Here is a 23,994-nt window from a genome sequence, read left to right on the forward strand (position 1 = left end):
ATTAAAGACCTTGCAATACTCAGGCAATACAAAAAGAAATGAAATTCATTATACATAGACATAAGGTCTTAACCTCACACACATGATAGTGATCTCTGAACTGACTATTACTTTTAATGATATTGGTGTTATGGCAGGCATAGTTTTTTGCATTCCATGATTACTAGTGGTTAAAAAGCCGTCATTCTTAGAAATTGCTATGAAAGTATTAAAGATCAAAGCAGAGATCTTCATATACTATGAACCATGAAATATTATAAAAATTTTAAACCACTGTATGCCTGCATCTTGAATCTTGATTCTGTCTCAAGGTAAATAGAGAGGAATTAGAGAAAGTTTAAAAGAGGAAAAGATGAATTGTCAAAAGTCTGGAAGGGCTTTATCACCAATTGCCCCAGTTAAGTAGGACTGACTCAGTCTGGACAAGAGACAGCTAAGGGACAATGTGCTAGGGATTTATGCATGTCACACCAATAATAAATAGAGATCTACTGCATTCCCTCTTTCTCTCCCAAGAGAACTGGTAAATATTGATTGAAGACAGGTTTGAAAGATTAAAAAAAAAAGGTCATATTGAAGCATGCAATTAAACTACAAAATTTCTAGGTGCATGAGGTAGCAGATACCAAAAATTTATGTTTGTTGTGGGAAAAGTTAAACAGGTCCATATGAGGTGGTTATTAAAGGATTATAAAAAAATACACAAACTGTTGCATCCCAGGTTTGGGTTCAAATTATGGGTTTTTTCTTTGTTAGTTTTCCAGTTCTCTGTACCCTCGTGCATCCCCCGGGTTTTTCCCCTACTCCTGCGATTTCCGTGCCCGTCTCTCCATTCTCGCGGTCCCACTCACCCCAAAGTCTCGTGTCCGCCCCTGCCGTGTTCCCATTGGTCGCTGTAGTACACGTCATCACCGAGATGTCTGTACCCATTGGGTGGGAGGGCTCCCCGTCTGCCCTGTCCCTTCCCTATTTGATCCCACTCCTCAGCATTCTCGAGGCCATTTGCATCCGTGCGAAGCTGGTATCGGCTGCAGCTTTCCCACTGCAGCTCTCGCAGCCAATAAAGCATCCAGCCGCCACGCGGACGGATTTGGACGAATTCCCTGCCTCTTTGTTTCTTCCCTCGTGCCGACGGCATAGCGCGGCCAACAGCCCACCCCGGAGCGCGACAGCAAAAGCGCCCGGAAACTGCGGCGAGCCCCGGCCCCGACAAAAATCTGAGAAGCCCAAGCCGGGCATTCGGGAGCTGACCGGGGCAGACAAAAGTAAAGAGCAGCCACGCAAACCACATTTAGATCCGGAAATGACCTGCAAATGATCTGATACCAGAGAAAAATATGTGGTATCATACATACTTGCCATTTTCCTATACTGCGCTTTAGGTGCCAGTTTTTGGCTACTGGTGAAGTAAACTTTGATCAGGCTACAGTCAGATGATGTATGGCATTTTTCTAGTCTCAGCATTAAAAACAGAAATATGTCACTATGCATTTGTGTACACTCTTTTTAATGATTTGATGTTATTACTAGTAATATATTCATCAGGAAAGATATGAGCTCATAATTGAAATATACAACCTGTGCAATAATGCAAAACAAACACAGCGTTGTGGGTAAAACTCAGTCTATGCAGAAAAGGAAAAGCACTTTGTAAAACTTTCAAAACCTGGGCTGCAATGACATGCATCAATCAGAGGAGCAGTGGCTGGAGTATGATTCAGCTATTCAGTCACAGTTCTGGCCCTCCCCATCCTCATAGTCGTGAAAAACCCATTCAAGATCTTTTTCGTAACGACCCTTTATAGGTAAGGGCAATCAACAAGCAAAGAGTGAGGATGTGAGCCATGGTCACCAGCCACTTCAGTGAGCTGCATTTGAAACATTGCTACTATGTGGCACTTGGATGAGAGATGATAAATCTGCTTTATTCACTTTGTTCAGGATAGTGGCTTGTCAAATTCTATCCCTTATCTGACAGGATTAAAGTTTTTCCTGTCTTTACAGAAGAGAGCTTGAGTATTTTTTTTGAAGCAAAAAGAAAGAGATATTGAACAAATGCCATAATTTTCTCCCTTTTGCCTCATACAATTAAAATTTCAATCAAATACAAAATGCTAAAGTGAAATCAGAAAGAGTTATGACATGTTCCAAATTTCTAACATATGTGACATTAACAAAGCAATTGTTCCGTATCACTGGAAGAAATATAGCTGTGAGTTACCTGACCAGGCTTTGTATTTTCACAGACAACTACATCATAATCTCTGGCAAGCTCGGGAGGATTGTCATTGACATCCAGGATTCTAACACCAACTGGAACATGGCTCACCAGCCCAGGATTGTCTGCAAAACACACAGGATAGTATTAAGCCTTTTAAAATACTCAATGTTGCATGTCATCCTCAATTTAAAAGTGGTTTATTAACACAATTACTAGATTAAATCTGGATGCAGCTACAGAAATTTAGGTAGCAATATACTTAAACACGTTTGTTTTGCTTCATTAACTGTTTTGAAAAAATAGCAATTAAAAAGAGTGGGAATTTTGACATGAGTTTTAAGTCATTTAAATAAAATACAAGCTACTCTGGATGAAGTGGGAGGAAGCTGCTGGACTTATACTATCACACTGCATGCTAAAAAGTGATCAGTTTCTTGGTAATGATTGTGAAACCGTCATCACAGCATTGAATTAAATCTAATACAAAAAATATTAAAGCATTTTTATTTTTCACAGTTCCTTAAAGGGTTTAGAAAATAAAATGCAAATATAATAATAAACCACATATGTATATATATACTTTTCCCAAGCTTGAGTTCTGATTTCTTACAAATTACTATGGCATTTCACACAGTAGTTAGTGAGTTTGGCTTTAGCAGAAGAAAAGAAAGAAAGTTTAGCAGAAGTGAGTCTGGTTTTTACACAAAGAAAACAATATTTAAGTACCAATGCCCTAGGCTATGATCCGTACTTTCATGATAGCTCACCCTTAAAAAAGCACAGTAAATAAAATCCTTTCAAAAAGAATACACTTTCCATGAGAAAATGGAAAGAAAACCACCACCTCATAATTTATTTCAGTCCATAACACCCTTGATCTTACTTCTAAATACTAAGGTAATTTTATTTTGTTGAAAGAATTATGTATTTAAACTTTTTTTGATTATCTAATACATGCCTTCTGGAGTTCATACAGGTATCAATCAGTTAGATGACAAACTTCATCTCACAGTCACCAAATAAATGTGACTATCAGTGGAAGACAGTAAAGTCAATCTTTCAAATAGAATAAAATGGAAGAAAGGGATATTTCAGATTGACATTTTAGAAGTTAATATGTGTGTTCATGAGAAAAAAAAAAAAAAAAAAAAAAAAAAAAAGAGAAAGAAACATTGGTAGTCCAAACTTCATTAATGAGGAAACTTCATTCACCATGGTTATTTTGATCATATTTAATCTCTACCATGCTTCTGTTTAAAAAAAGGGTCATTGCTAAAATGCCTTATATTTGTCACTCCTTTAATGATCTCTGCTCAGAATTCTGGAAATCATTGACTAGACACATACTTGGCTTTAAAACCACCAGTGATGTAGGCTCACGATGAAAGAATATTTGAGAATGTTGAAGTTTATTTGACAAATGCAGAGATCTCCCTTTAATTGTTTTCACATGGGATACGAGCCAAAGGATCTAGGTCTCAGAAGTTCCCTCAGATTTTTCACATTCACTTTTAAACATGTGTATATTCACACAATTCTAATACTTTTGAAACTTAATCAATAATTCCCATAAAATGTTAGTAGAAAGGAGATAAAAAAGTCAGCAGAAGACTTAACTAACAGAGGAATGCTACTCCCAATTACCACTAGCATTAGAAGTGAGAAGAACATGCTCAGAAGACATAGGCTTGCAAATTCCATTATCTTGCCAAAATTTTCCTTTACTGTTTTTTTCAGCTTTACCCTGAATCTATAAATATCTTTATAAGAGGTGAACAAAGAGACAAACTGGACTATCTCAACTGTGTTTATGCAAGAATGAGGCTCTCTATTGCCATCTAAAAAACACCTTTAATAGTAAATTTTCAGTAAAGTTAAAATGCTAGGGATATATAAGTCAGGGAAGAATTACACTTGGCTGTCCACTAAGTATCTGGGAGAAGGGAGCTATTTCTTTATCTTTACTTTTTTTCTGATGGAAACGATCTTCTCTCCAGGACAACATTTGCAGTATGAGTATTAAAAAAACGGATGTTTGTTCCTCTTCTGTAGGCAGGTCAAAAGATTGTGCAGAGCAGCACAGGCAGATTTAACATTACTTACTGCTCACTTAAATGTAGCTTACAACTCATTTTGGTAATGTCCTCTGCTAATGTAATCAGACAATGAAATTTAAAAATCCTGTAATTGCAATTACAGAATATGGTATCTATGGCTTAAAGAAATTTTGGTTTTGAGGCTTTGTTGGGGAGCCTTTATTGAACATAATTTGTGAGGTATGTGGACTAGAAAGCGGTATACATAAAAGGAAGGACACAATACACACAAAGAGAGAGTACATAAAGCTTAATAAGGATCTAGAAAGAGAGATTACTGTAAAGGGTTAAAGATTATTAAAGTGATTTTTGACAAGATTGATAAACTATAATGAAAAATTTGAACATCTTAATACTACAGAAAACCTGGAAGAGTTTTAGCAAGAAGGCAACAGAAGTCGTGATTATCAGATAATCATAGGATCACTGAAAAATCTTAGTTGAAAGGGACTTCTGGAGGTCATTTGTCCAGTTTCCAGCTCAAAGCAGGTCCATCTTCAAAGGTATGAGGGGGCATAAAACATCCAAGAGAATGCAGAAAAAAACAGAGAGAGCACAGGGTAGTGGGTACCACAGATAAAGGACTGCTCTGTAGGCCTGGCATACAGTTACTGGGGAAGAAAAAATCAAACTTTTTAGTCCAGTGAGTGACAAAAAGAGTTAAATACTTTTGTTTCAGTACAGTGCTGCAGACCTCTTTGCCCCACCTTGAATGTGTCCTCTTGTATGCCTGTCACTACTACCCAAAGCTACTCAGTCAGTTAGATTTGTAGTAGTTTTACAGAAATATTTTATGGAGATTCATAAAGTTTATTTATTTTGCAGCTGTTTTACAGTATGAAGAATTATAAATACCTCATCAATTTGAAAGAGCTCTTTATGCACAAAGTAATATTAGTAACTCTCTGGAAGCCAGTACCTCATGGAATCATTGACATTTGCTGGCAAATTTCCATACCGACAGGCTACTCACTACAAAATGCTAATGGTACAGTATTAACAATTAGCACCACTTACCAAAACAGTCTTGAACAGTGTGCATTCAACGTAAATTTGTATGCAAGGTGACAGAACAATTTATACTGGGGGAAGAGAATGAGAAGGAATTGAAGGAAATATGTTTTCTTTCTTTTTTTTTTTTTTTAAGTTTTGATTTTGAGAATCATCATATACTCCAGTCTTTTTTGAGAATACTATTCACCTGAAATCTCCAAACCAATCTAAGAACTGGCACTTTTAATAAGACAAATTTATTGCAGCAGTATGGCAGATTTCGTGCGACATACATTTCAGGCCTGCGCATCACAAAATATTCTGTGTCTTATTAACATTATGCCTCAGGAGTATATTTTTTTGAAGTGAATGCTCTCTGTTTTTAGGGGCAACTGAAACATTGTTCTGATTCACCTATGCTAGGGACTTACTTTCATATGTTTGAAACTTTTCCCAGAATAAATAGGTCTTCTTCCAGAATACTACATATCTGTAAAGTAAAACAATTTTATTATCCAGATCCTCATATTCAGATCCTCCATTGGCAAGTCCACTCTAAATATACAGAAGACCAAATTAACAGCCAATGTGAAGCCTTGAATCTTGTCTTCTATTAGTTTCTGTGGGCAAACGTTAAAACCCCCATTAGGAAGAAAGATTTTTAATACAGTTACTGATGTCTGAGTTTCTTTTCACACTAACAAAATTCCCACAGACTTCATAAAAAAATATTTTATCTGAATGACTTTCAGAATAGAAGTTCTGACATCAACAATCTTTTGTGGGTTTGTTTGGTTTTTGCATTTTTTGTTTTCTTGTTTTTTAATTATTTTTTTAAATAAGTTAGCTAACTGTAGACTTGTTCATAACTGTTTACTATATAAGCCCTTTTGACATCTTTTCAAGACCTTACAACGTAAACCAATACTTAGGAAATTCAACTAGCTCTGTATACCATTACTTTTTAAAGAGAAGTACAAAGGACTCTTCACATTTCTTTAATAAAGATTAGTTTTAACACATTAGAAAAATTAACATAGATATAGGATGGATAAAATCTGCTACCACAAAAAAACCTAAGTGATGGAAGAATGTCTAATATGCAAGTGAGAGTGACAAAATTAATAAAATAGTGGGTTTAATTCAGGATTACGTATATATGATAAAATAGATTTTCTGTCAAGGAGAAAATTATACAGAATCTAAGAATAAGTTTAATGTACTAGTCTTCATTTTAAGGAAGTGGGTACTTCTAAATAATGTTACCTGAAGATGGATAGCAATTTTTTTTTCTTGTAGCAAAATTTAACTTTTTACTGATAAATATAAAGCTGAAGGCACTGCTCACTTCTCTTGTATCACAGTAGTAGTGATAACAACAGCAACTACAGAAGCAATAGTAATAATCATAGCACTGCAGTAGACCAAAAACTTTTAGAGTTTTTGAGCTGGAAACCTTCTCTTGCCTTAATGCGAGCAAAATTCTCACAGACGATGTTGCCATTGCCTGATTAGAACAGGGCACCACAAAACATACTGGTTCTGTGGCTGAACATGTCCATTTTGAGATTTCTGTCACAAAGCTTCAAAGGGGAAGTAAATGCTATATGATTCCAAAGTCTATCTCTTTCCAAGGGCCCTACCTTGGTAGCTAAGTAGAGCCATGCCCTACCCCATTTTCAGATGATAACATAGGAACATCATCATCATTGTTTTTCCCAAAGAAACAGGTGAAGAATATCCAGCATGCCTAGAAGCCAATGACTAAACCAATATAAACAGGGAATAAGCATTGAAATTGGAATTAAAAGCTTAATTTCTTGGACAGGATGGAGAACAACTGCCTTTCAACAACTGTTAGATTTTTTAAATAGCTCTTTTGTAGGCTTTCTGTATTGCATTGGTAAGCACATTTAAAAGAACAGCAGATGCTGCTACATCCACATGATTTTTTAACACTTCCAGAAATTGTTATTCCACTGCTTCTCTGGGCAGCTTGCTTCAATGCCTGACCACCCTGTCAAAGAAGAAATTTTTCCTAATATCAAGATAGAATCTCCCCTCGTACAACTTTAAGCCATTTCCTCTTGTCCTCTCACTTGTTACTTGGTAGAAGAGGCCAAACCCTACCTTGCTGGAACCTCCTCTCAGGCAGTGGTAGAGAGGAATAGCATTTTCCCTGAGACTCCTTTTCTCCTGGCTAAATAGTTGGCTTCAATGATCCTAGTAGTCTTTTCCAACCTTAATGATTTTATGATGCCATAAATGCATATTGTTGTGATGCAATAGTAGGCAGCTTGCCAAGGCTGAAAGTAAACTGGGTATCATTGGTAAGTTTGGATTGGGTACCAGAACTGTGTCCAGCTCTTACCAGTTAAAAAATTAGCAGATATCCAGGTCACTGTCGCTACACCATGACCAATACAATCTCAAAACTCACACCCTGTAGATTTGTTTTTACAATCTACTTTAATCTCTTTCAGATTTAGGGAAATACTTTTGTGGCAGATTCTGTTTCCTGGAAAAATAAAATAAATGTCACCAATACCAAAATTCTTTCTGAAACTAACAAGCACACTGTAAGTGAGGTCAAAGATAAAGAATGAATGTGATTTTTATTTCCTTGGTGAAGTCAGGTTTTATGGTAAGAATTTTATTTCTGTTTTTGTAATGTACCTATAGAGATAATCATAAATAGAGAAAATAATATGAGAGACAGTATTTCCCTCTAGTGATATTAAAAAAAATGAATTTCATTCTTTAACTTTATTCTCTATTACTACAAAAATTTCTAGTTTTGAAGAAAGAACTGAGACTGAAAATCACAATGAGGACATTTTATATTTCTTGTAAGAATAAAATAATTTCAAAGAAAAACTGAGGCAGGACTCTAGCAACAAACTCTCTAGTGTTAAACAATCATCCTGCTGTACACCAGATACAAATGGTTAGGAGTTTATAAAACTGCAACAGCATTTTGTTCTGATTTAGGTTACTTTCTTGAAGATATTGTAAAGGAAACATTTTCTAAAAACTGATTATTTGACACAAGCTATTAGAGTTACTCTTGGTTATGTGGAAAACTTTTAAATGAGAAAATAAATTGACACAAATTCTTGTTCTTTTCTTTTAGTGTTGTATGCCAGGAAGCTATTCCTCCAAAGACTTATTTCCTTCAGGCAATACATATGTTTCTTTCATGTGTTTGAAAATAAAAAAAAAAATAATTGTGCATTTTTGTCTTTTGATTTCACTTTTTGTAAAATAAATCAGCTTGCCTCTTCATAGCATTAACAGAAATACTATGTATACTTTATATCTCCCTTCTAGCTTCAGTTATCGTTCTCCATATGACAGCCTTATGTAGTGCTATGAGGAGTAATATATTTTAATACCTTACCCAAATCTTAGTAATTTCTTTTCTGCAACTATAAAATGTGAAAAAAAAAGTCAAATTCTTCTCATAACTTGCTGTTTAATGATGGTAATAAGGGTAGCAATATCCCTGTGATTCTAAAGAACAGATATAACCACACCTCGTTATAACAATATACTTTATCTGTTTATCTGATGCAATTATAGGACTTTCATTATTCAGCAACTCAGGGGGTTTTATATTTCACTGCTGCATATTATTAATTGTCTCTGTGAATCCTCTTTTCCTCTGAATTATGCAACTGCATGCTTCTGTTATTGTTTTTACCAAGACTTATTAAAAAACTACTTATGTTAAAATTAGAAAAGGCACTTTGATGTTTTTTACTCTAAGTCTTGTAAAATGACTGTTCCAAACATCTATTCTGGTGGCTTATCCCAAATTTTCACATATTTAAATTCTGAGCAGGGTTTGTGGCACTCTATTAAAATGTGTCTAAATGTTATTTCTTTGACTAGTTTTTTGCAATGACTTTTTCCTGGTATCCTTTCCATAGCACATAAGGTATTGCATAATTTGTCAATGAAGTACTGCTCTAACTCAACACTTCAATATTTTTTCCCCTGAAGTTCATAAGGAATACATATGGCAAAGAAAATACAGAAGATGTATAAACAAAGAGAAATAAATTTGTTTGGTTGGGGGTTTTTTTCCAATATCTTATTTTTTTTAACACCTTGGGGATTTATGTTTTTTATTCTGTAAAATCTACTGCATATTGATGCCTCTTCAGTAGTTTGATTTCTAATCCATTACAGTTTCAAAGCTCTGTATATAAAGGTTCCTTTAAAGTGGTCATTTTTTACTGTCTCTTGATAGGATTTCATTAAGTCTGGGCGATCTGACAGAACCTGGCATGAAGCACCATTATTTCAATTCTTCTGTTCTATACAGCCTCTCCACAACTTTACATATTAGGAACTCTTTATTGAGCCTTCAATCACAAGTTTTTGCACCCATTCCATTCAAGTTGGTCTTTTAAGCAAATAGTGGAAAATGGTCCGATTGTCCATTTTTGGCCACTGCAGAACATTTTGGAGACAATCAGGAGCACCACAACTTGATCCCCAAACTGTTGATGATCTAATAAACCCAGAAATCCATTCTACACACTGACATGATAACCAGCTGCATAAGAAAACTTCCCTTAAAAACCTTTAAAATATAAGCACTTATCTCACTTTTAAAAAAAATCACATTTCTAATTAGAAGCACAGTTATTATCCATCTAAATGTCCAGTATTTTATGAACTCCAATAATCTTTTGATGTTAACATCACCTGAAAAACATATCAAGAAGCTGGTCTGCCCTCTTTTCTTCTTTTATGTTCCCCTCCATGTTAAAAACACAGTTCCCAGTATCAAAAAATCACAGAATTGTTGCTTTTGAAGGTGCTTCCATAGATCTGCAAGTCCAACTCCTTTGCTCGAAGCTGTACCTACAGTGTACATTGCTCTGGGCCATTCCAATTGGGTTCTGATTGTCTCCAAGACAGACAATCCACAACCTCTCAATGTCACCTGTTCCAATTTTTAATCAATCTCACAGTCAAACCATTTTTCTTATTTGGTGTAAATTGAATTTTCTGGGCTTCAATTTGTGCACATTGCCTCCTGTCATTATACTGGATACTACTCAGATGAGTCTTTCCTGATGATGATCAGGAAAGATCTTTAAGGAGTCTAAGAGGTGATCTTTAGTCACCTCTTAGACTCCCCCTAACAGTTATTTACACAGGCTGATAAGCTCTTTCTGAGCCTTCACATCTCCAGGCTGAACAATCCCAGATTTTCAGCTTCTCCTCATGTGAGAGATACTCCAGTCTTCGTGATTTCATGCCCCTGCACTGGACTTGGTCCAGTATGTTCATGTCACTTTTGTACTGAGGAGCCCAGATCTGGGAGCATTCCTCGTGTGGCCTCACCAGGGCTGTATAGAGGGTGCTCTCAGCCTGACAACAGGTTTTCTTACCCAGTGCAGAACAGTGTTGGCCTCCTTTGCCACAAGAGCACTTCACTAGCTTACATCCACCTTTCATCCACCAGGATCTCCACCATGTTCTTCTGCTATTCATGCACCAGTTGGCCCTGCATGTAAACTGGTGCATAGGATTATTCCTCTCCAAGTGCTGGACTTTGCATTTCCTGTTATTAAATCTCTCTTCATGATTTAATTTTCCTGTTATTAAATGTCTCTTCATTTCCTGTTCACCCATTTCTGCAGCCCGTTGAGATCTTTCTAGTTTTCAACATGATAGTCTGATCTATCAGCCATTGCTCCAGTTTTGTGCCATTTGCAAAGAGAGTAAGAGTGGTTGAGAAAGTACTGTTCCACATACCACATCATTAACGAAGAGAGTATTGTATCCTGCAGAAGCCACCGGGAGTACTTCCTAGTGACTGGACTCCAGTTGCTATTTAGGCTGCTGGTTACAGCCCTCTGAACCTTCCATTCCAGACAATTTTCCATCCACTTCACTTTTCATTTATCTAGCCCATTCTTCTATGTGTCTTGTTCTTGCATGAATCTCTCAATCTTCCTTAAGTCTTACCAGCTAGGGAGGTAATTTTGGAATTTGAATCACTTCCTATCATCGAGTGCTATCATTATAATGAATTCTAATTGGCAGATTCTATGCTAGTCCTTAAATTAGCTCAGCCTTAAGTTTTTCCACTTCCAGAGGGACAGATTGTATCCTTGGTATTACTATGCTATGACTGTATTTCTTTCCTCTAAATCAGTCTTTCATGTGTTATAAAATATTGTGCATTTGCTCTGTACTTTCCTATTCTCATTACTCTTGTCAAAGACTTGTTTAAAAACCTTTACTCGAATCAAACAAATTATATCTTCTCCCTTTTTCAAATAGACTTTTGTAATTTTTTTTCAAAGAATTCTAAGTCAATTGTAATAATTCTATGTGAGTCTGTATTTTAAAGTATTACTACTACTGTTAGTATGAATACTTCTTCCCCCTGCCCCAGATTTAGTCTCTAGATCCTTCAACATAAACTATAGTACTACTTTATCATCTTATTTCCTAATACCACAAAGAGATTTCAGGTAGCACCAATACTGAAACAATCAAAGTAAATGCTTCTGGACACGAAAATTCCACTCTTCCTCCCTGTGTGCTGCTGTTTTAAGAACAATGCATGTTAAAGAAAGAAAAGGATTGCCCATCCATTTTTACAGTAATGGTGTGCTTTAAGAAGTAAGAGCGCAAACAGAAAAAAAAAAACATGGATTATTACATCAGCATTACTTCCACAGAGCAAAGTTATAAGACTTCCTGGGATTTCAGAGAGGACATTTGAACAATGCAGACAGTATATATTACATACACAGATGAAAAGTGAAAGTAAATATCCCATGAAAGTTTCAGAAAGAATAAGGTTGAAGCATCACAATCAGCATATCACACATATGGGGTAGAAATATAATGCCGATTCTAAATTTCATTTATGTAAAATAAGCATGGTTACAAATAATGGCCAAAAGGATGATAGGTAGAAACTGAGTTCTATTAGTGAAATGTAGCACAAAGTGAAGAGAGGAAAACACTTCAAGAAACTAATTACAATCAACACTTTATACTCACAGAGCACCTCTTGTTGTTGAAGGAATAACACTTTTGTCATAGCCTTTGACTGATACTATGGCTTTAGTCTTAGTTCTGCATTACCTTGTGCTTGAAGACTAGATATGGGATCTATAGCACTTAAAGGAAGAGCTTTGGCCATAGACAGAATATGCTCCTTGCTCCACCATAAATTAAATTATTAAGTTCACAATGGATTTGGAAGAGAACAGTGTTGTAATTTCCAAATTACTGCAAATAACAAAATCGTTGAGGAAGTAGACAGAAAGAAAGGCTGTCTGCCATTTAGGCTGCCTGTCAGTCTGTCTGTCACCCATCTCTTCCTCACTCCTATCTCTTCCTTTTTTCATAAATGAATTGTTTTTCCAACTGGCACTATAGATTTACTTATTTTTCCAACTCCAGCTTTCACGGTAACAAAGGCACTACAAGGAACAAAAAAATCAGATTTGTGTTTTCCTGTAAAGAATTGCACCTGAAACAGAGACTTCTAAGCAGAGTATCTAAAAAAAAAAAAAAAAAAGAAAAAGGAGTATAATTCTTATAATTTATTCCATTCTGTTTTAGTTATAAGCATAATCCTCCTTCTTCATACTTTTCTCAGCACGATGCATGTACCAGCACTCTTTTGATTAAGTGAAACAAATAATGAGGAGAAAGCTATGTTTAAATTTTATGCTATTGAAATTTCCTTCTGGAAAATAATTACATTTCAATGGTTTCCAAAAAAGGACTCATGAATACTCCTTTTTTCAGTGTCCCAGTGTAGTATTCAAATCTTTTTTTTTTTTAATTAACAGTATGCACCTGTTTATGATTAAGGTTTAATTGTATTTTATTTCCTACTGAATTCAGTTTCATGAACTGAAATGACATTCTATATATGTCAACACTGTCAAGCACACAGGAGTGTTAGTGTTTACTTTTTCAAGGAGCTAATCATAAAATTCTAGATCCTATTATTTACTATAGGAAAGTACTTAGCTCAAAATGTCAATTTAGTTGTGAATGTAGGTACAATAATAAGAAACAATTTGTTGTCTTTATGAAACACATTCATGCTGTTTATTTTGTAGCATGTGCTAGTGCTGTAGTGGCAGAACAGATTAAATTTTAACCAAAAGATGAAACAGATGAAAGCAGACCAGGCTCAATAATGTCAGTGGAACCTGTTAGAGGTAAAACCTGCATTTTATCATTAAAAAAAATTAAAAAGGAAAATGAATATACATAAATGCATTTCACAGTTTTGATCACTGAAAGATGGTATCATGAACAGGGCTTAGGAGGATTGAATCTATCAACCCAGGATGGGACTTTTTCTTTCTTCATTTGCCGTGTTGAGTTTTTTAAATTAAAAATTTGTCTGTGGAAAAATAAAGACCCTGCAATAAAAAAGGTTAACTGAAAATTTCTTCAAACTGTCCTTGCCTCAAGTAAAAATATTTATCTCAGACTCCTCAGCGTGATGGCTTTTGATCATTGCAGGGCTTATCTGAGGCAATGGAGATTCATCAAAGTTAGAGGACTTTCAAATACACAAGTAAATATTTATTGTATCTTGGCAATTTGCCTATTAAAAGGCTAGAAACATAATCAGAAACTACTAGGCATCAGTGAACTATAAATTAACATGGGCATACAATTAGCATGCAATTTGCTAAAATAGTTGATAGTAGATACAAGAAGGAAAGATGAATTTCTCAGACAGTACTAAATAGTGTTAACTTGTAAGACACATGAATTGCAAAACAGAAGTGGGACAATCTGTTGATTTTAGGAGATTGAATGCTTAGAGATGTTGCTGGGTAAGTTGGCAACCTTCTGTCCCATGCAGAGAAATGTGGCATATTTACACAGGTGGACTCACATAGGCATGTGATTTTGTTTAATTTTTCTGTGGAGTTAGAGTATTTACAAACATAAAGAAAATTCTTTTTTATCTGGACTAGCTAAAAACCCACTGGTGTTAAAAAGAACATAACATATTAAGGTAGTCTTTCTTAAAATCTGAGAGTGATTATTTTCCTTTCTCATTTTATTTTTCATACTATCTGCCAAATAAATTATTTACCTATCTCAGAAGCAGCCACTGTGATGTTGTACCAAGGTGTCTCCTCTCTGTCAAAGATCTTGGCAGTCTTAATGGTTCCAGTACTAGCATCAATGGTGAAATACCTATCTTCTTCTGTGTTATGATCAATGAAATATCTATGAAAAAATAAATAAATATATATTTGTTGCAGTATATATATAATCCAAAGTAACAGAAAGCTATATAGGAATATTACTTTCAAGCTTTTAAAAACACAGACACTTTAAAAAACAACCTGAAAAAAATCTATAATTTGGAGAAACCCAAAGTAACACCATATTTAATTTCTTTCATAATGCTTTATTTCTTTTGATACATAACAATATTTCCACCATGAGTCACAAAGTAATAAATTGCTAACGGGTGGTATTTTGCACAGCAGTATACAACCCTGTCAAAGGTAAGATACACATGTATTTTGACTAAAAATCATGAAATGGAAAAGCAGAAAAGAAAACAGAAACTAAGATACTATTATTCGGCTTATTTGTCACTGCAAAGCAGTGTGATCAGCCTTGGTTCCTGTTTTGAAGCACACCTCTCTAACATTAACTTGATTATAAGGTGACACATAAGTCATTTGTAACATCACCATTACAGTGCATCTGAAACATCTGGTTCCCAGAGCAGTCACTGACACTACCCTAGAAGCAAAGCTAAACTTCCCTGCTTTACTCCCTTGGCTTCTGGGCACTTTGCCTAGCAGGGAAACTAAAAGCCTTGAAATGGGTAATGGAAGCAGAGGGAAAGAGCACAAAAGAAGAGATTGACAAGACTTTTCTCAAAGCTGGAATTATTTACAATGGTTTTTAACAAATGATGCAATTACAGAACCCTTCCAAGCCTTCTTGACTAACTCCAGAAAAAAAAAGAAAACAAAGGAAAATATTCTTTTTATATACCATAACTACTTTTCCTGATAATTTGTCATCCCTGCTTTCATTTTGAGAAATTCCATATATATTTAATATGTGGAAGGCATATAAAGATCAAAATTATTTATTTGTCCCATCCAATTGCTCTTATTTTTACATCACCAGAATGTAATTCCTAGCTAATAAAAAGAGTGGCACACATAAAAGTTGCTAAGCACAAAGCAATTAAAAATAACTTTTATTTCTCTCACAATGTACTTGTTTATAGCAGTTGTGTAAATAAAAACAAACAAACAAAAATATGTAATTGAATTTTATATAAAAGGCAGAGATGATGTGAAAAAGTAAAAGAAAGAAAGCGCTTAGAAGGGAAAGCAGAAATCTGAATGTGTCAGCTTAATTGGTCAAAGGATTGTACACCCAGTAGAAAAGCCAGATAGGGTTTGGTGACTTAGGGTAGATCTTCCTTACTGGAGAGAACCTGAACACCCCTCTCCCACCTGCAAGAAGTATTTAAATCTGCCTTACAGTATGTTAACTTGCCTTCTGGAACTCCAGATTTTCTTACCATACCTCAAGTATTTTCAGCAGCTAAAGAACAATAGTTCAGTCACTGGAAATCAAAGAAACCATAGCTAGGATAGAATATTTTTCTTTTTGCCTGTTCTCCATCTTTCCTTTCAACATCATGAAAAGTGAAAGCCCTGCTGCATGACTGTTGGAGTTGTTGGAGAGACAGCAGACCTCAATTCCTATCCATTTTTTTGTTTTTCTGGAGCAAAGATTGTACTTACTCATTCCCATAAGCTAAGTCAGAAACTCTTGTGCAGTTCATTATTACCAACATTTGAGAATACCTCATTCCAAAATACACCAGAAGTACCCAATAGTACTTTGGATATGCAAGATGGCAGCTCAAGTTGCTTCAAACAAGTGGACTAAGAAGATCTTGATTATGTAGGTGATGGGGAAATTTTTAGGAGTTTAAATCAGGAAAATTTTCTTCAAAGGACATTATTCAGTGTATTGCTAACTGAATGGAAAAAAAAAACCAAAAAACAAAACAGTGATGTTGCCAGAAAAAGAACATATTTGCTACAGTGTCATGTTAACATCTGAACTTTGTCCAGAAGATACATGCTTCAGGTGGAGAAATTCCCCCCATGCCTTACACCTTATGCTTGGCAGCATAGGAAAACTGAAATAGGAAAAATAGCTGGAATGTTTTGATCATACCACTATTTACACAGAAATAATGAATGTTTGGTTATGTTGGGCAAGATATATACACAGATGATGAACTAGAAGGTTAAAAGATAAAGTGTGGAAAGCATATTTGTCCTTCAGTTTTCTTGGAGACCTTTTACTGGTAGGGCTTACAATCAGCTAGGCAATGATAAAATTTAATTACTTCTCTCCTCGTATAGCTTTGTTTTTCTTGACTCTAGGAATCTCCTGATAACAACAAGGATTATTTACCGAAAAAAAGAAATCAAATATCCTTTCCTAACCTGTGCTTATAAAATATGTGTACTTCAAATCCAAATCAGTTTATAATACATGAGTTTCATCCCTGCAAACATTAATTACTCTGGACACTGTTTGCTTAATATCAACATCAGGCACAGTGACTATTCTGTTAGTCATTATTGTGCTGACCCCAGAGCCATAAAAATAAGGCTATGCATTAGTTCTAGGCAGTAGCTTAAAAATAGAAAGAATTTCATATTGGGCTTCAATGAAGAAAAAACTTAAAGCAATATGAATTCTTAACTGCTGTTGTGTATAGATGACTTATAACAAAATGTTACCTCTTCTTCTGAGTAAAGTAGAGAAAAAAAAAAGGAAAATATCTGTCCTAAAAATGAAGCTTGTGTAGAAAAACTGATGTTTGATTTTCTGATGAATTGTGATAATCTAACAATTCATTTTCATAAATGTGCTGTAAAAGATGGTCTTTTTTCTTTTTTTTAATATGAACATCTTTTTCTAAATCAGTTATTTAAGTGTGTCCTACAGAAACTCAGATCTCTGTTTAAAGAATTTACGATTGGATGAATAACTTCAATTGTATTTTCTGTGTCATTAATGAAAACAAAATAATCCTGTGGTAACTCATGGTACTAACACTTCTACTTCCAATTTTGGTAGAATAATGACTTTTTTTTCTAATTTATCCACAGTTGCACTTCCCTTTCATGTGCTAACTTTTGCGTACAGTTTGAAATATTCACAGATTGACAAGTCTTTTCTTCATCAATTAATAAATAAGGGGGTGGTACTTTCTCAGGTTTTCCCATGATTAAAATGTTCGGTTCTCCTCCATTAGTCCAGATTCTTCCTTAAAACTGTTTTGTGCAACACATCTAAAGTAGCCATCTGCACTTCCCTGTTCCCCAACTTTCATTAATGCGTCAGTAAAACAAGTTACAGAAGGTATTCCCACACAGTAGAAAACCTAGGAATGCTAGTTCTGCTTCCAACTGCTTTAAAAATATTTTGCAAAATAACTCTCTTGGTAGAGCAACTCATTTTTGTCACATAAGAGGACATTTAAAAAATTTCAATATTTTTACAAAGTGCTGAACAATTTAGATGTTTATAAATACTAGTCACTCATTTATCTACATGTTGAGAAGAGAGACTAGATATATCCATAAACAGAGCACATTCTTGAGCCAAGGATGCTTTACTTAAGCTTCTGAATTTACTTCATCTGATTAAAAAAATTACTTTCATCTGGATAATAGTGGCAACAGACACAGTTATTCCCTTCTGCTCCTACCCTTCCCTCCACATTGACTGATCTGCTTTCCAATGCTTTTTCTAGACCACAAAAAGATGTAGTGCAAGTTTTGAATTTCAAAGAGTGATTTCAAAAGAGATTTTTCACCTTAACTCAGTTGATGGTTTCTGCTCACTCAGAATACATTAATTCAAAAATTAATTTGAAAGATCCATTTGAGATATTTATTTATAAACATTTACTCATGACAATGCCATGTGACTTAGCATGCTTATAACCACTGCACAATAAATTTGCAGATCAGAGCTGCATGGCACATGTTAATAAAGAGACTTAATAACAAGATATGCCTAGATTAACAGGTCTCCAAAAACTGTTTATATGCTAACCAGCAGCAGAAACCAATCTGAAAGAAACTTCATTAAAAAGGATCATGAATATAGAAAATTTAGTAGTCACACTGTCTGAAGATAATCTGAAGGAAATTAAATACCAAAACTGCATCCTGCTAACACTGGCAAATGCAACATGTGTCACGTTTTTATTAGGTAGTCTCAGTGAATGGGTGCATTCCCAGCTTCATCCAATCCTTTTGACCAAAGCAAGCCACTGGCTCTTCTGGCTTCGTTCCTCACTTCTTGCCTTTTAGTGAAGCAGGGAGTCAGTGATGACAGATATTCCTCCATTTTTGCTGAAAACTAAAAGCATTTGCATCAATTAGGAAATAAAGAGAAATAGGCCCTTGGGCAGAAGGTCACTATGGAACATACAGATCTTCTTTCAGTATTCAACCTGTCAGATTCTAATAATGCAAAGACTGCTTAAAATGGAGAAAAATTTCAAAGATGCTAAAGTAGTTTAGAAGTATTAATTATCTCCAAACCTTTTAAGAGGGCTTCTGAAACTAAAAGGCATAAGCATTTTCAGAACCTCTCTACCTAAAGTGTTGCCTTAGTATTAACACCAGTCTATCACTGGATAGATAACTGGCATTGGCTGTTACTGTTCTGGTATGGCTCTACCTAGTTACTGTGTTTAAAGGACAAACCGTGAGTTTGAACTTTTAAAGTAGTTTTGAGATTTTAAGTTGTTTCATTCTTTTTTAATCCAATCTTTAACTTATCTTTTCATTATTTTCTTTTTCATTTATTACCCTATTTATCAACTGCAACAATGAACTCTGTTACATATTTTTACCTTGGCTGCAAATCTCATATTGATAATAAACTTCTGAAGATAAATTTCAGCCAGATGTGAATTCAAAGACCACAGTACTTCCTTGGACTTTTGAGATATAGACAAATAGCCAGTTCTCAAATAACAAGTGAAGATGCTTACAAAGAATTACTTAAAAAGTCCAGGGGAATGGAACAGAACCTTGTCCAACCAATTATATCTTTAAAGACTTCTCAGTTAAAATGCCATTATAAGGAAAGCTGTTAAGTTAAAGATTTAAGCAAGAAAATTTACCAGAAAGAGATAAAGTACAGAAATTTTTATTTCATTTTATAAAATATCTTAGAAAAGGAAGAGTAAGCAACTGCATAGAGTGAGAAAAGGAGGTATATCATGACAAAGACTGAGAGAACCAACTAGCTGACACTCTCTGTGTTTGACCAGCTGGAGAACAACAAGAAATGGCCCATGCTGGGACATAACTTCAGTATGTGCATTTTATCTTCTCTCTGCCTCCTGACAGCAGCACTCATGAGCCTGAGAACCAGCAGCAAAGCCTTGAACCCAAATGAGGTGGTGGGGAGACATTCTGTTACCGTGACTATCTTGCACTTCAGTACCTCCATTCCAGGGCCAATTTATTTCCCCATAGTTCAAACAAATTCAGCCAGGAGAGAAAAGCAATTGTGAAATATGAGTCAGAAGTCATGCCAATCAGCAGGTGACCAATTTTCTCCCTGCAACATGTCTGGTACATTAAGGAGACATTTGATGTTCCAGAGTTCCTTGGCGCTCCTGCTACTGAGAACTGCAGCCTTCAACTGCTCTTTCCAGGTGTGAAAATTGAATACATTAGAAGATAGCTTGAATAAGGTATTCCCTCTGTTTACTGTTCCTTTGCTTTCTTTTCAAACAGACACAGCATAACTTTGAGAAAGGTACTATTCCTCTCACAGTATTTAAAGGAAGTTGATTCAATATGCTGTTCCTGCTGAATTCTCTCTGGTGCTGGCTGCCAGCTGGCATCCACCAGCTGATCAGCAGTACCTTGTTGTTCTCATACAGTCATCCTGGCTCCTCTCATACTGAAATTTCAGCACAGACAGAGTGGTAATGTTCCATGTCCCAGTCCTAAAGATGTGAGTTGTAGGATCCCAGGGGACACAGGGGAATTCAGAGCAGTGAACCACTGTCTCCCGGGAAAGTCTCTGAGAGGCAGTCACTGCTGGTTTGAATTTTATACAGAAGTCAGCTTCCTGCTCCAGTTCTCATTCCCATCCTCTAGGACACTGCTCACCTTGGACACAAGAAATTTGGAACATTGCTCATTTGAAGGAAATAAGCCCTTTCTAGACACTCATCATTTATAGCTGGCAGTTTCTGTCTGCATGTGTTAATCAGTGATTATTTTTCCAGCTAATTCTACCAGTCAGTGTAGGCTAAGAACAGGCCACACCCTTCAAGGCATAATTTAGAATTCAAAGCAAGATAAAGATTTGTCTTCTTTTCATGACTTTATGAAACCCTCAGAGGATTATGACTGTCCAAAAGCATTTCAAGTAGCTATGTTGATGGCAGAACTATATCTTATTGTATCCAAATTACTTGTTATTCAAAGAGATTAACATTCAGATGCTGATAAGAAACAAGGTGCAGTCAGTGTTACATGAGAAACACTTTTACTTTGCCCTACAAGCTAGCTACAGCTGCAGCTACTTTTCTACCTACCAGATAAAAAAAATGGTATTCTACTTACATACTATCTTTTTTTTTTCTCTACATATTATACACCAAACCAAATAAAACCAAGACTGATAGATTTATGCCTATTTATTGGAGTTGTATGACCCTATCGAATGACTACACTCTAGAGATGTTCATATATGAAGGTTGACTCTAAAACCATAAAAGACTGTTAACACTTGAGACATTTTGAAGTCAGTAGAAATTATGGTAACATAAAGATGATATTCTGGCATGAAAAATCAGTCATGGTCAAAAAGTTGATCTGTCACTGTTTCCTCTCTCAGCTCTCAGGGAGGGATGGAGGTGGTTCTGTTTGTTGTGGGATTCCGACCACTATCCTGAGCTGGATTCTTCCTTTTCAGAAGAGCTGTCAGAACATCTTACCGGTTCCTGCTCAAGGACATGGACATATTTGTTACTGGGAGACCTAGGACACATAATTTGACAAGAATTAAAACTAATTTGAGGCCTCAGAGAACAAAACAGCAACAGACCTCTCACCTCAACACTATAAAGAAAGGTTTTAAAATGTTTTCTCACTGTGAAGTCAGATGGAGAATTAGTGAAGAAATTGAAGAAAAATTACCGTCTCTCTCCAGCCATTTAAAATAGGGTGCTCTTTTTCTGTCTCAGTTTACTGACAGTTGTAGAGAGGATACTGGAGGATTATGATGGTGTTGTGCTTTGAGGTCTCCTCTGAGGAGGGCAGATTTCTGCCTTTGTCTCCACCAGCACAGGCCTGGCAGGATCTGGAAAGTCTTACATGCTCCTCCATGGGCATATGAGGGAGGCATGGTCACGCTACCTGATGGCACTGATCTCAGCAAGCTGCCCTAAGTACAGCCAACAGAGAGTCATAGACTCATTGAATCATAGCCTGGGTTGGAAGGGACCTTGGATATCATCTAGTTTCAAGCCCTCTGACATGGGCAGTGAGACCTTCCCCTAGACCAGATTGCTCAGAGCCCCATCCCACCAGGCCTTACACATTTCCAGGTATGTGGCATCCACAACTTCTCTGGGCAACCCTTTTCAATGTCTTACCACCCTCAAAGTAGAGAAGGTTTTGCTGATATCTAAGCATAACCAACTCTCTTTCAGTTTGAAGCCGTTCCCTTTTGTCCTGTCACTACAGGCTCTTGTATATAGTTCCTCTCTATCTTTTGTGTAGGCTCCCTTCAGGTACTGGGAAGCTGCAATTATGTCACCTCAAACAGTCCAACAGTCCACTCATCCAATCCATTTCTTCCCAGTTTAGAGAAAATTATATTGTGGGGGACTGTGTCAAAGGCTTTACAGAAGTCCAGATAAATGACATCTGTAACCATCCCCTTGTCCACTGATGCAGTCACTCCATCAAGGCCACTAGACTGGTCAAAGATTTGTCCTTAGGGAAGCTGTGCTGGCTGTACACACGACAGCAGGAAACAAACTGATTTTATTTCTCTTATATGAGATTCAAAGAGCAAGTAAGGCAAATGAAAATAACTAGGAGAAGGGACTTCTGTATTTTCCACAAGGGAACAGTCTTATCCTTTCTCCCTACTGAGTATGGATGAGTATCATAGAAACTGAATTGATCTCAGAGAATGGGGGAAGATGAGGGGGAACCTAAAAAATATAGTTTAATTTTCAGCCCCTCCCTTTGATCCTTTTATACAGTTGTATTGCACCTCCCTTCAATTTGAATCACAAGTTGAGGTTTTATTCTATCTCTGGCAAATTTAAACTTTACATTAGAAAAGAAGTATAAAACCTGATTTTTTCCCAATACTTTATGTCTTTAAGACTTTGAGAAATAATTATAGGAAAGCATAAAACTTATGGGTTATGCTCTTTCATCTACGTATAAGCATACCTCTTAAAATGCTGTTTACTGAAAATTAGGATTACTTTCTAAGGGCTGATAACAAAAAGTATTCCCTTTCAGATGAATCTAAAAGATTACTATCTTTTAGATAGTAATGCAGCAAAAGTTAAAATAAGTTTCTCTACCTAATATAGGAATTGAAAACAAAATTCCTACACCACATTAATTGTTATAATCATATGCAGCTCTAATTAATTATTTTTTTATTATTCTTTCTGAAAGGAGGAAAGAGAAGTTTGTCAATTTAAATCAAAATAGGAGAAGGGAACTATGAATTTATTACGGCCTCTACATACCAGGTGTGGTGTTGGAAAGCAAGTTTTTGTACTCATTAGTATATACGTGTATCATAACCATTATGGTATATCATCCATTTTAAGGCAACAACATAAGACCATTGGAAAAGCAGGAAGAAGGATCATGGCTGAGATTGTACTCTTGTTCTTCACCAACATAGCACAAAATTAAAGTCAATTTTTAGGACAAAATAAATTTTTAAAAATTAAAATTAAGTTTTAGCAGAACATTTAAAAAATAAAAAATAAATAAAACCCAAACCAAAACCAAAGCAACAGGTTTTTTTTTCTGACTTCTGTTTCTTATAGCTGATCAATCCTTGTGAATAAAATACATTATAGTAAGACATATCACAGCCTGATTAAGGTCCAACAGAAAATTTACTTGAATTCCAAAATATTAATATAACAGATCAATCTTCCAAGGACCAAAAAAAATACAAAGTTGTTTTTAGCCAAGCAGTTGTAGACCTTCTGAAAAGGAAAGATGCTTATCTTTCTTATTGTTTGACAGTACTGTCACAGCTAGAGTCCTGATCAGGATCTGTACCCCATTCACCAGAAGTTTTCTCTTAGATACCAGGAAAAGAAAAATTCTTCCCAGAAATGTAAACAACCTAAGTTAAACATAATAAGTTGGTGTAAAAAAATTACTAGAGGGGGCAGAGGTCCTATCATTAATGCTCAAAACGGTGATTTACCTCCTGTATCGCTGCATGACAAAGTAGTACTCAAAGGAGTGATCTCATGCTATTGTATTTCTATAATGGGATGTCTTATTTTTCAAACACTACTCTTAAGTGTATTAGGTTAACAAAGGTTTTCATTATCAAACTGGGAAG

General features: G+C 35.6%; 1 protein-coding gene across 9 annotated transcripts in view; it reads right to left on the reverse strand.

The window, feature by feature from the left end:
• Positions 1 to 23,994, reverse strand: part of CDH18 (cadherin 18) — a 527,119-nt gene that overhangs the window by 17,796 nt on the left and 485,329 nt on the right. For all 9 annotated transcript variants that reach the window (XM_068197208.1, XM_068197189.1, XM_068197200.1 and 6 more), the window contains 2 exons: positions 14,423 to 14,559; positions 2,222 to 2,343 (listed from right to left, as the gene is read on the reverse strand). In XM_068197208.1, coding sequence (XP_068053309.1) covers positions 2,222 to 2,343; positions 14,423 to 14,559 — 259 coding nt within the window. The remainder of the gene's footprint in view (positions 1 to 2,221; positions 2,344 to 14,422; positions 14,560 to 23,994) is intronic.

Source organism: Anomalospiza imberbis, chromosome 1 (assembly GCF_031753505.1).
Source record: "Anomalospiza imberbis isolate Cuckoo-Finch-1a 21T00152 chromosome 1, ASM3175350v1, whole genome shotgun sequence".
In the NCBI taxonomy this organism is placed as follows: domain Eukaryota; kingdom Metazoa; phylum Chordata; class Aves; order Passeriformes; family Viduidae; genus Anomalospiza; species Anomalospiza imberbis.